Genomic DNA, 14272 nt, shown 5'->3' with positions numbered 1-14272 from the left:
ATGAAATATTGTTTTATAACGATTGGGATATCTTTTCTTCCATAAAATCTACTATTAGAAAGGTTTACCTATATGCTCTTCCATAAAATCTAGTATTAGAACAGTTTTGCCATCTGCTGTTAAAAAAATCTAATATTAAAACTGTTCTGCTATCGGCCCTTCCATAAAATATATTATTAGAACAGTTTTACTTTCTGCTCTTCCATAAAACCTAGTATCAGAACGATTTTCATATCTTCTCATCCACAAAATATAGCATTAGAACTGTTTTGCTATCTACTCTTCAATCAAATATAGTATTAGAACGGTTTTGCTATCTGCACATCCAAAAAATATAGTATTAAAACGGTTTCACCATCTGCTCTCCCATAAAATACAGTATTAAAACGGGTTTACAATCTGCTCTCCTATAAAATATAGTTTTAGAACGGTTTTGCTATCAGATCTTCCATAAAATCCGGTATTAGAACGGTTTTACTTTCTGCTCTTCCATAAAATATAGTATTATACAGATTTTACTATCTTGTCTTCCACAAACTCTAGTATTAGAACGGTTTCTGTATACTCTTCCATAAAATATAGTATTAATATCGTTTTACTATCTGCTCTTAAAAAATTATAGTATGAGAAAGGTTTTGCTATCGTCTCTTCCATAAAATATAGTATTAGAACAGTTTTGCTACCAGTTCTTTCATAAAATATAGTATTAGCACGGGTTTGCTTTCTGCTGTTCCATAAAATATGGTATTAGCACGGTTTTGCTATCTGCTCTTCCATAAAATATCGTATTAGAATCGCTTTACTATCTGCTCGTCCAAAAATATAGTATTAGGAAGATTTTGCTATCGTCTCTTGTCCATAAAATATAGTATTAAAACGGTTTGCTATTTGCTCTTCCATAAAATCTACTATTAGAACGGTTTTGGTATCTGCTCTTCCATAATACATATTATTAGCGCGTTTTTGTTATCATCGATTTTGCTTTCTGCTATTCCCAAAAGTATAGTATTAGAACTGTTTTGATATCTGCTCTTCAGTAAAATATAGTATTAGAACGGTTCTGCTATCTGCTCTGCCATAAAATCTAGTATTAGAACCGTTTTGATTTCAGATCTCTCACAAAATGTAGTATAAGAACGGTTTCTGGCTATCTGCTCTTTCAAAAAATATAGTATTAGAACGATTTTCCTATCAGCTCTTCCATAAAATATAGTATTAAAACGATTTTTCTTTCTGATCTTCCATGAAATATAGTATTAGAACGGTTTTGCAATCTGATCTCCCACAAATATAGTATTAAAACGGTTTTGCAATCTGCTCTTCCATAAAATATAGTATTAGAACGGATTTACTATCTGGTCTTCCATAAAATATAGTATTTGAACGGCTTTGCTATCTGCACTTCCATGATATATTAGAAAAATATAGCTATCTGGTCTCCAATAAAATATAGTATTAGAACTGTTTTGCTATTTGCTCTTCCATAAATTATAGTGTTAGAACGGATTTGCTATCTGGTCTTCCATAAATTATAGTGTTAGAACGGATTTGCTATCTGCTCTTCCATAAATTATAGTGTTAGAACAGTTTGGCTATCTGGTCTTCCATAAAATATAGTAATATAGTATTAGAACGACTTTGCTTTCTGCTCGACCACAAAATCTAGTAATAGAAAGGTTATGCTATCTGATCTACCATGAAATATAGTATTTGAACGGTTTTACTATCTGCTCTCCCATGAAATATAGTATCAGAACGATTTTGCTATTTGGTCTCCAATAAAATATAGTATTAAAACGGTTTTGCTATCTGCTCTCTCACAAAACATAATATTAAAACAATTTTGCTTTCTGCTCTTCCATAAAATATAGTATTAGAACGGTTTTGCTTTCTGCACTTCAATAACATCTAGTATTAGCACGGTTTTGCTATCAGCAATTTCCCTAGAAATAAAGTCTTTGTCAAGAGATTCACTAATCCTGGGGGATATAACCCTCAGCACATCTGCGGTAGATCTTGCAGAGCGGAAACAATATTGTGTGTCACTAAGAAAGTTATTCCTGGTGAGGTGGTTGACTATTTCTCTATTTAATATGGATTCCAGCAACTTACGCATAACACACAGGGGACTTATTGGCCTGTACTGAGAGGGAGATTACTTATCACCTGAATTCTTAAATACAGTATTAGAACGGTTTTGCTATCGGCCTTACCATAAAATATAGTATTGTAATAGTTTTACTATCTGCTCTTCCTTAAAATATAGTATTAGATCGGTTTTCCTATCTGCTATTCCACAAAATATAGTATTATCACGGTTTTGCTATATGGTCTTCCATAAAACCTATTGTTAGAACGGTTTTGCTATCTGCTCTTCCATAAAATCTAGTATTAGAACGGTTTTTTATCGGGTCCCCCATGAATTATAGTATTAAAACCGTTTTACTATCTCCTCTTCTTTAAAATATAGTATTAGAACGGTTTTGCTATCGTCTTCTCTAGAACATATATTATTAGAACGGTTTGCTATCTGCTCTTCCATAAAATATAGTATAAGAACAATTTTGCCACCGATTTGTCAATAAAATATAGTATTAGAACGATTTTACTCTCCGATCGTCTATAAAATATAATATTAGATCGGTGTTGCAATCTGTCTTCCATAAAACATAGTATTAGCAATATATGGTTGTCTGATCTTTAATAAAATATAGTGTTAGAACGGTTTTGCTATCTGCTCTTCTCTAAAATATAGTATTCGAACGATATTGCTATCTGGCCTTCCATACAATCTAGTATTAGAACGGTTTTGCTATCTGCTCTTCCATAAAATATAGTATTAGATCGGTTTTACTATCTGCTCCGCAATAAAATATAGTATTAGAACAGTTTTGCTATCGTCTTCTCCATAAAATATAGTACTAGAACAGTTCTGCTTTCTGATCTACCATAAAATCAAGTATTAAAACGATTTTTCTTTCTGCTTTTCTATAAAATATAGTATTAGCACGGTCTTGCTATCTGCTCTTCAACAAAATCTAGTATTAGAACGATTTTACTATCTGCTCGGCCATAAAATATAGTATTAGAACCGTTTTGCTTTCTGGTCTCCCATGAATTCTAGTATTAGAATCGTTTTACTCTCTGCTCTGCCTGAAAATATTACAACTGATTTGCTATCGGCTTCTCGATAAAAGACAGTATTAGAACGATTTTTCTATCTGATCTTCGATAAAATATAGTATTAGAAAGGTATTACTATTTGCTCTTTCATAAAATATAGTATTATAACGGTTTTGCAATCTGCTCGGTTTCTGCTCTTACATAAAATAATATTAGAACGGTTTTGCTATCTGCTCTTCCATAAAATCTAGTATTTGAACGGGTTTTCTATCTGCTCTTCCATAAAATATAGTATTTGAACTGCTTTGCAATCTGTTCTTCAATAAAATATAGTATTAGAACGGTTTTGCAATCTGCTCCTCCATAAAATATAGTATTAGAACTTTTTTGCTATTCGCTCTTCCTTTATATCCAATATTATAACGGATTTCTCCTTCTGTTCCCAATTTGCTGTCAACTCGCACGCAAACAGAACAACATTTAAAAAACAAAGAATAATTAGGTCTGTCGAACAAATATGAATAAAGTGTTCAAACTCCGCAAGAATTTGCATCAACTTCCTTTAACGTAAACGGTAATTAACGGGAGCAGCTCTCAAGTATCTGCAATCCTTTTTTCGACTGCCTAAAACTCGATTCATTTTAATCGCCTATTCGTTCATTTAATTGACGCTATCTCTCCCTATACACTAATTACTAACAAGTACATAGAAAATCCAAAACTAAGTTTCTGTTTTCTTCTTCCTTCCTCAGTCTCCTTATTTCACAGGCGATACAAACGTAGTATCAGGCCCGAATGAATGGTAAATTTTCGGTATAGATTGCGTCATACCTTCCAAGAAATTTTAGCAAAAACTTACGGCCAGTCGTGGTTCTCTCTAGAACGTGCTGATGCCTTTGCGCATAGAAATCACTATTTCTGCTGCTTTATTGAAATAGATTTACTGAGATTAAAGCTGCCATTACGATTGCCAGAAACCCCCGTAAAAGAGTAATAAAGAACGCGAGAGGGTTGTATGTTCAGTCCGTCAAGTCCACAGTGACTAAGCAACGTCTTCATTTGGTTTGGCGAATAAAAAATCAGGGTCGTGAACCGAAGCGTTTTTTTCTACCAAATCATAATCAACGAACCTGAAGTGATATCAGCATCAGACAAGACCAAACTATTTGCTAATAACTTTGCAGTAAATCATCCGTAATGCAATCAGAGTCGCATACCCTCACATATTTACTCCTGTGTCTAAAAACGCCTTCTGCGGCATACAAATAACTGTGCATGATGTTGCCACACTTAGTAAAATTCCTGATTCCAGTAAAGTATTTGGCACCGATGGAATTCAAATTATAGGTCTCCAAAAGTTTGACTTTTAACTAGCCCCAGACTTACTAAGCTGTTTAACGTTGTTTTTAAGGATAAATACTTCGTGTAACTGTGGGAAACTTGTCCCTATTTAAAAATGCAGGCGATCTGTCATCTTCCTCTAAGTACAGACCAATCGGTTATAAGTTACTAAATCTGCGTTAAACAGAGAAGTAGTCAACCACCTCAGCAAAAATAACCTAATCACTAACAAGCAATATGTTTTCCGTTCTGCTGATGTGCTAACAGTACTATCTCACAAGATGAGTGAATCTCTCGACGCGGGCTTCTCTTATAGAATAATTGCTCCATATACCGCAGCTATCAAAGACTTTCGATAAGGTATGGCGTAAATGCCTACTAAACAAGATCTCCAGCTAAAGAATAGCTGGAAATGTTTTCTCAATTATTAAATCATTCCTTTCTTATAGGTTTATATAAGCGGTGGTTGATGGGCAGAATTAAAAAGCTCACAGATGCTGGCGTTAATCACAGTTCCATCCTAGGCCAAACTCTCTTCCTGATCTTTATCAACGATTTCACAAATCACCTTCTTAGATCAACGTAGACATTTATGCAGACGACATTACCATCTATGGCAACGTTTGAACAGCCGTAAATGACCACATTATCTCTTATTCTCTTTCCTCTGATCTTGAGCACGTAGTGAAGTGGAAACAAAGGTATCTGCATAGTTTTAATGCATCTAAATCCAACTTTCCTTCTTTCCATCATACAAGCTTTGGCCCATATCTGGAACCAATGGAAATCAACGGCTATCGCCTCGAGGACGCTTCCTGTTTAGACAAGCTTCTTGGGCTGACCTTTACTCCTGATCTGAACCATATATATACACTAAATTTGTTGCCAAGGTCGTTGAAAAAGGGTTGGATCATTCTACCGCTCCAGTAGATATCTCACGGCCGATGCAATTCTCTACCTGTATAAGAGCCAAGTATCTCACAGGATAGAGTACTGCTGCCACACCTTGGCCGAAGATGCTCGGGGCAACCAGGCAAGTCTTGGCAGTTCAAAACTGACTTCGTAATCAACTAGGTGATGGCTCTCTTCTCTGTAACCTCTCTCCTACAGAAAAGAGGTGACGTTCTTTATATGTCAAGTGTTCTAATGAGCTCTATGGTTTCACCCTTGTCAATGCTTCACAAAAAAACACTCGTTTAACCTTAACAACTATCAAAAATTTCACCCATTCTCTATCGGTGCCTAAACCTAAAAGTAGATTCCATCAACAAAGCTTCATTCCTAAAACATGTCCGCCTATAGAACAAGCTGACTACAATATTGTTGTTATCAAGTTCAACGTAAACAAGTCCTTATTGGACCATCTTTTTTAAAAAATATAAAATTATGCCAAATTTCCACTAATCAGGAGTAGAACGCTATTGTCCTAATGACTACCGGACACACACCTTGAGTGACCTCCGGGATTTGATCTGCAGGGAACCCTTTGTAAAACCAAAAAAAGAAGACATCTGGATTAGTTTAAATATTATATTTAAGCGTATTTTACGACCGGGCAACGCCGGCGCCCTCCCTAGTCTTTACACAGACACGCATATATATATATATATATATATATATATATATATATATATATATATATATAGTGAGAGAAACGAACAGACAAAGAATGGGTGAGAAGCCGAACACCTAGTGTCGAAATATCTAAATAATCCATCGTTGCAATTTATCAATTGATCAAACAATACGTAATTATTTTCAAACCAATAGAATAGCTCCTGAACCTCCGAAATATGAGATCATAACGCTATAGTACAATTTATTCTTAGTTGAATTTTGCTATATTATCCTTTATTAAAAGAAAAATTATTATTTAAATTTTGAAAAAAAAAAAAAAAACGAAACTATTTCAAATTGCACTATATTTTTTAACCATAAGATTAAAAGTCTTTTTTTGTTTTTATTAAATTAAACGATTTTTGTTTATTATTTGTTTAAATATGTTTTGTTTTATAAACTAACACAATGTTTGATGATTTTTAAGAAGCATTTATGAAACGATTTTATGATTCTAATTAAAATATTTGTTTTGTTATTTCAAAGTACGGCATGGGCCCAATCCATTGTGCCGCATGGTTTGGACAGCTGGAAGCGCTCAAGGTCATGGTGAATGGTGGCGCCCGGACGACTATACAAACCAAGGTAAATATCATGGTGACACCATTTTAGCATGAAAATGAAAACTAAAACATACATTAATTAACAAGAAACGTAATGTAAACCTTATTTTAACAAACGACGAATAAGAGCGAATAAAATTCAACAAAAGTATACGTAGCAATTGCGAATTTGTAACCAATAAAATACGCGTGTTTTGAAAATAAAAAATCTGCATATATTTATATGCTGTTATTTTTTTATTTTTATTATTTACCTTTTTATACTCGTGAAAAGATTTTGTTAATTTGTTCATCTAAGCTAGAAAATAAATATACAACTTGCATTCCTGTGGAAATATGCGACCGGGCGATTACTTCTAATCCCCCCAATAGATTAAACACTTTAATCAAAATATATTTACATTCATGGATTTAAAAATTTCAGATTACAATAACATTTTTACAGTATTTCAAGCGACACATATTTTTTTATGTATTAATTATATTAGTCTGTTTCTCATATAACCTGCGTTTTAAATTTTCACGTCACGAATATCGGAGAAGATATTTGTCGTCATATATATACGATATCAATACTCCACTTTTCATACAAATCTAATTTAAAATAAAGGAGATGGATGTAATAATAAAGTTTATAAATCATTACAAGTTTAGAGTTTATAATCATTAAAAGTTAAATCCGAGAATACAATGCAAAACAACTATACGATTTTAAAATGATTAGATACAAGCTATTGTGCGCTAGATTATATGTTAAAAATTCGAGGTAAATGGCATTAATTTCTGACAAAATACTTCAAAACCATTTACATGAAAAATGTGTTACTGATTAATAATTAAATAAGATGAAGGTATTACTTGATTTCAATCGATAGTTGAATACATAAAAGTTGATACAACTTAGTATTATCATACTTATTATATAATTGTAGGTTTTAAGAAAAAGGAACTATAATCAGAAATCAAGCGATTTTGTTTGTTTTGCTATGCTTAGATTGGAGAAATTAGTTTTCAAGGCCGGGATCTCCTGCAGCCACGGGAAAACATGTGCTATTGTGTTTGAAGAGAGAAGCTTACAAAGGAGATCTTAAAAACGATGGATTAGTTCACTTAAAAATAGGAGTCCCATACGTAGAAGAAAACCTGCCCATCCTAAAGCTAGGAAATGAACTTTGCAGATAATTATGCTGATAAATAAGCAACTAAATATGATACCCAACAAATCAGAAAATTCGCAACTGATTGGCATACCAATATCTCAAGCCTATATTAAGGTATACAATTCTGGTAATGTGCCTATCACATAATGCCATGGACAACACCCACACTAATTCTATTATCACTAGCGGAAACCTGCATCATCCACCTCCTGAGTACAGTTATGAACTACAATGTTTTATGTAACTTTCCTGAGCATGGCATGTCTTACATTTACACTAAGACCATCATAAGAAATGAGAAAGCGAACTTACCGGATAATCATGAGAAAGCGAACTTACCAGATAATTTTGAGACCTTTAATCTCATGAACAAATTGTTCATCATCCTTAGGCATTCCTGAATGAAATGAATGCGTATTATTAAATACCTCTACATGGAAGATCGCACGCACTCACAACTTATAACAAGGAATAGAAACCGTTATATTTATCTCCAGAGGTCTCAAATACGTAGAGATGATGAGATTATAATGAAAACATTTCTCCAAAGCGAAAGTGGTTGACGACACACTGCTTATTGATTAATATTTGAAACTGTAAAATAGTTGTCTTCTAGCACAAAACTGAGTACCTATCATCTTGAACAGAAACAACATTGTCTTTAATAAGAATTCAATTTTGCCAGGAAATGGTTTAGTTTGGGTGACTTCAAATATCATCATCATGCCCCTCTTTAGAAAATTTCTCCATCCCAAATAATATCATTGGTGCAAAAATCTTCAAGTGAGAGCAAGACTTCGACAACGCATTTCCAAATGCATAAATTTATTTTATATGAGCAACCATTTCATAGTTAGTTAGCGGTCAAAAGAGACGTGTAATCGATTAGAGTTTCCATTTTTGTGAGGCAATATACATAAACCCCTCTTCTTTTTACCTGGATAACGTTTTGCGTTTTAACTTATTTTGAAAGGTTTTACCGTAAAAAGATTTTGGTTAACCCTAACTTCTAATAGAGACATACCTTCATTTACTGTCATCTTACAATTTAATAAACAAAATAGCTCATAAATGATTTAAATTGAAAATCTTATCTCGAAAATACAGCACGTTCCAGATTCTATACATTCCACAATTCTAATTTTAGTCCTATATCATAATACAATTGTATTTCGTTATCTATTGTTTTGTTTTGAATAGTTAAGTCTTTTTACATACATTACTCCATCAAATATTAGTGCAAACAAATTGGCGAATTTGTAAAGTTCTTTGTAGTCACCTAAACTCATCGATCCGATAGATATTATTTTGTTTCGTTTGAACTACCGTAACTGCCATTGTTAAATGGGTTTTATTTAGAATTGCACGAATGAAATGTGTAACATGTCTATATGTAAATGTTAGAATTTCTTTGATGTCTAGTTGATTTGTAAGTTGTATTTCGAAATTAAAATAACAGAAGATAATTTATTAGGATTATATGAAAAACATAATGTGTTTTCATAGTATCTGTATGGGAACTCGGCCATGTTGGTGCCAGGTCAACTGTTCGATTTTACGATCTCCTTTTTTTAAACAAAATTAATTCAATCTTTATATGTATGAACTATTAGGTTTGGCTTAAACTGTTATTCCATTAAACTACAAGGAATAAAGAAGCGTTTGTTAAATAAATCTGTATCTGTAATGCATTATATAGTAAATACTGATGCGTAGAAAGTCAAATAATAAATCGGCTTCATGCGAAAAATTCATCTATTAAGGTAAACGGTAGTAAGCGATGGTTTTAGTTTATGTATCACAAGTATAGAATTTGCTACACTTTAAGTTGGATGACGTATTTTAGAGAGAACGTCTACTCGGAAAAATAAGAATTTTAATAAAATGTATGTATTATGGGCTAGGAACACGCTTTAGTAGTAACTTTAGTAAGCAGTGAACCTAAAAGTTGTGTTTACGTACCAGGTTGATAAGAAAGTTCTTGCGGTTTTTAACTTTTAAATTGAGATGAACATATTTCGTCTCCAACAAATATTTATTGATTTAAATAAGCACCATCAAAATTAACATACTTTTGTTAACGCTAAACAAGTATATATATGCGTTCCGGTGGCGATGAAGGCGTTTTTTTATATCATTTAGGTTTTTGAAGTATTATTCACGCATCAAGTTGTCGATATGCTTAAAAAATGGTAGTCGGTAGGTGAGAGATCTGGAGAGTATAGCGGATGAGGCAGAGTTTCGCAGCCTAATTCTTTCAACTTCTACAGTAATTGTTTCGTCTGCATACAAAACTGTAACAGATGGGACCGGTCGCAGACTACAAACAGTCAGCATTACCTTCTATTGGTGTAAAGCTGCCTTTGTCGGCGTCTAATCACTGAGCTGAGCGTCACTGATAAACAACCCACTTTTCATCGCAAGTCTAGAAACGGGTCGTTTCCTGTTGCGTAAAAAGAAGGGAAGATGACACCTCATGATAGTGTTTCTTTTGGTTCTCGTTCAATTCATGAGGCACCCACTAATAAGGGTTTGTATTTCCAATCTCCTTCAAGTGGTTGCAAATGTCCTTATACGTTACGTCTAGTTCAAAAGCAAGTTTTCGGACAGTTGTGCATGGATTGGCTTCGACTAAGGCTCTTAATTGATCATTATCAACATCTGATGGCCGACCACTACGCTCATCAACTTCAAGATACTCATTGCCGTCACGAAATTTTGTAAGCCACCATTGTGCTATACGTTTAGTGTCGGTTCCTGGGTCAAACGCTTCGTTGATATCGCGAGTTGTTTCAGCAGCTTTTTGGCCTAGCTTGAATTGAAATAAGAAACTTGTGCACATTTTCTTTTTTTCCACCTTATATTCAACGTTCGTAAAAGAAGACATAATTGTTTTAAAACGATTGTAATTTTAACTATTATATAGAACTAAAACGCTCTTTAAAATGATATATAAAATGAAGGTATTATAACGAAACATTATTTGAAAATACATCATTTGAAATAAAATTTAACTTTCTGCAAGAACTTTCACGTCAACTTAATATTACCTATGATATCGAAAGTTTTATGGAAAATCATTTGCATTCTATTAATATAAAAAATGATAATTTTTAATTCAGGGAAATATGTGATTTGATACTATCAACTGGGACTTGTTCTAAACTGACGTTTTCAGAGTTTTAAAGAGAAGACCACTTTATTTATTTGATAGTACGAGAAAATAAATTAATTGAACAATTCAACAAAGAAATATTTTTCATGTGGTCGTTCGAAACAAAAACAATCTACCTAGTTTATTAAAAACACCTACTTAATAAATTTATACTATAGGTCAAGGATAATTTACAATATAATTTTAATGTTCTTCCATGCAGTTGAATATACGTTGATATTTTTATTTACTCGGCTTAGAGTTTGTTTAATGCTTTTTGGTAACTAGAGAGAATACGGCCGAGTAGCAGGTATATTTTGATACAGACTGGTTGAAATGCATCTTTAATTTTGTGTTTTTCCAGCAAGGCATGAGCATTCTTCATTGTGCAGCACAAAACAATCACATAAATATATTGAATTTTATTGCTGAATCTCTTGATAACTTTGATGTTGACCAAATGGAACGCGTAAGTTAAAAATATTTTCATTTATAATTGATGCTAAATATTGCATTCTATTATTGAATCTGATACTAATTCATTCAGTCAGTAAAAACACATTTAAACAATCGCTGTTATTATGTATTTCTATGGCTGGATTCTCGTATACGAGGCTGATAGTTTGATTAGAAATAAACAACAAAGTATGATTATAATGGACACAATAACATTTAAATGCAAATAACGATACTATAATAAAAGATATTAAATAAGATGCATATACATACATGTTTGGTTTAGGTGAAAACATTGTTAATGTAAGATGTCACTTTTATAAATATTACATAACTTGCTCTAAATAATTTATTTCAAGATATTGTACAGTTTTAAAAAAAAAACTCAATCAATCAAGATGTTCAAACATGGACACTGGAATAATCATTTGTCTATTGAATTTTCTCTGTAAGTTTCAGTAGTAATTTTGAAGTATAACAGCTGATAATAGGCGTTTATTTCTTTTAAATCATTTGCAAACTAATGAAAGACAGATTGATCCAGAATACTTAACGAACACTTCAAAGCCACAATGAATATCATATCACATCTAAAGACAACTATTCAATAAAACTGCAGATTTCTGCGACGTAACCACTTTTTCTATTTGAACCCACGTCTTTCTCTGAATGTTTATTCTGATATTTTCTTACTTATTTATAAAAATAAATGCTATGACTATTCGATGTTTTGAACGGTCATATATTCGATATCGTTATTAATAGTCATCTTAATGACGTTTTATGATTTTAACATACTATTTCGAGACACTTTACATATTAATGTGTGATATAAAAAATATCGTGTTGAATGGCTGTTTTCCGAATCGATTGTTACAGTGGGCAAATGATTTTACAACTTTTCTTACAAATTTCTACTTTTATAATTCTCTTGATTAAGAAAGCCTTCACCTTTTATACCTGATAACAGAACAGATTATATTTTTGTCACCACTTAACTATAAAATAACATTGTCTCTACATATTCAATTTCAAAGTAAATATCTTCGACTGAGTTATACACACGTTTTATTTATTTATTTTTTCAACGCACAAATATGCGAAATATACCAGATTCCATAACTTTGTAACTTTTATATAAATTTGTGCGTTGCTGATATGATTATTTTTTTACATAGGCATCACCACTTATCAAGGCCAAGAGGCCACTCAAGGATAAGGGTTAAAGAGTGTACAGTAGAAATTGGACAATATAGTAATCATTAGTAATGAAAATTTGGTAAATTTGATAACTTATATGGAACGGCTCATCAAGAACTTATTTACCTTAGACTTGAACACAACCATATTGTAGTCAGCCGGAAAGCAGGAAAACGGAAGACAATTCAACAGGCGTGCAGTTCTAAGAAAGAAGCTTTGTTCATGGAATCTACGTTTAGGTTTAGGCACAGATAAAGAGTGGGGGAATTATTGATAGTGTTTACAGCTAGACGAGTGTTTCTTGTGAAAGTTTGGCGAGGGGGAACCATAGATTGAAGCTCAGTCGAACACTTTCCATGAAAATAACGATACATCAGAGACAAACTCGCAACATCTCTTCTGTGAGATAGAGGTTGCAAGGAAGAGAAAAGGACATCTCCTACGAGGCTACGAAGTCTATTTTGAACTCTATCAAGGCAGGCCAAGTCCTTTCTAGCAGCTCCTGCCCAGATGTGTCAACAGTATTCCATCCTTGGACGTAACTGGCTCTTATATAGATAGAGAATAGCATCAGCAGTGAGATATCTACCGGATCGATAGAAAGATCCCACCATTTTTCCAGCGGCCTTGGCAACAGATTTGATGTAGGTGTTCCAGTTAAGATCAGGAGTAATGGTCAAGCCAAGGAGCTTGTCAAAACTTGAGGCCTCCTGAAGACGAGAACCATTCATAAAATTGATGCCATATGTGGATCAGAATGTTGATGATGTAAAGAGAGAAGCTTGGTTTTAGATGCATTAAAAGTAACCAGCCACTCCTTACCCCATTGTAATACGTGCTCAAGATCAGAGGAGAGAGAATCGGAGAGAACTTGGTCGTTTACTGTCTTAGATGTGCTACCATAAATGGTAGTGTCGTCAGCATAGATGTCTACAAATGATGTAAGGATGTGATTTGGAAGATCATTAATGTAGATCAGGAAAAGAGTTGGGCCCAGGATGGACCCCTGAGAGACACCGGCATTAATACTGTGAGCTTCTGATTTTTTGCCCCTCAACTACTACTCTTATGAACCTATCAGAAAGAAATGATTTAATAATTGAGAAGACATTTCCAGCAATACCATAGCTAGAGATCTTATGAAGTAAATCTTTATGCCATACCCTATCAAAGGCCTTAGAAATGTCAAGAGCAATTACCCTAGAAAGGTTGCCTTCGTCGAGAGATTTGCTAATCCTATGAGATATAACTGTAAGCACATCTGCTGTAGATCTAGAAAAAGTTGTATTTCGCCTTCCCTACACGAGAACAGTAATCATTAGACTGAAATGATGGCTTTCATAAATTAAATAGATGGCTTTCATATATTAAATTTTAAATTAAAAGTATTCTACCTAGTTATATAATTATTTTATAAAAATATAAATTACAAGATTGTTAACAAGATAAAACAGACTCCTTCGCAGAAATACGTAAACAAATTGTTGTCAAAATTATTGTTAAAAATTTGCTTCATTTTTATGCTGAAAAAAAAATAACTTTGTATTTTTAGTCTGAAACATGTTTTTTTACAGAAAATGTAAAAGTTTAATGTTTTTACAATTTTTCGAGAAATAATGCTTTTCTTCCTCAAAAATGTTTAAGACTACGACAACTTT

At 33.0% G+C, this 14272-nt stretch overlaps 1 protein-coding gene across 3 annotated transcripts in view; it reads left to right on the top strand.

Annotated features, from left to right (window-relative positions):
- Window positions 1–14272, top strand: part of LOC145239855 (uncharacterized) — a 251978-nt gene that overhangs the window by 171962 nt on the left and 65744 nt on the right. For 2 of the 3 annotated variants that reach the window (XM_080103414.1, XM_080103416.1), the window contains 2 exons: window positions 6568–6666; window positions 11323–11427. In XM_080103414.1, coding sequence (XP_079959540.1) covers window positions 6568–6666; window positions 11323–11427 — 204 coding nt within the window. The remainder of the gene's footprint in view (window positions 1–6567; window positions 6667–11322; window positions 11428–14272) is intronic. The other variant, XM_080103415.1, reaches the window with a different exon arrangement.

The sequence above is a fragment of the Euprymna scolopes genome, chromosome 19 (genome assembly GCF_053919585.1).
Source record: "Euprymna scolopes isolate OS-2025 chromosome 19, ASM5391958v1, whole genome shotgun sequence".
In the NCBI taxonomy this organism is placed as follows: Eukaryota; Metazoa; Mollusca; class Cephalopoda; order Sepiida; family Sepiolidae; genus Euprymna; species Euprymna scolopes.
Note: the sequence above shows the minus strand (reverse complement) of the source record. Positions and strands in the feature narration are given on the sequence as shown.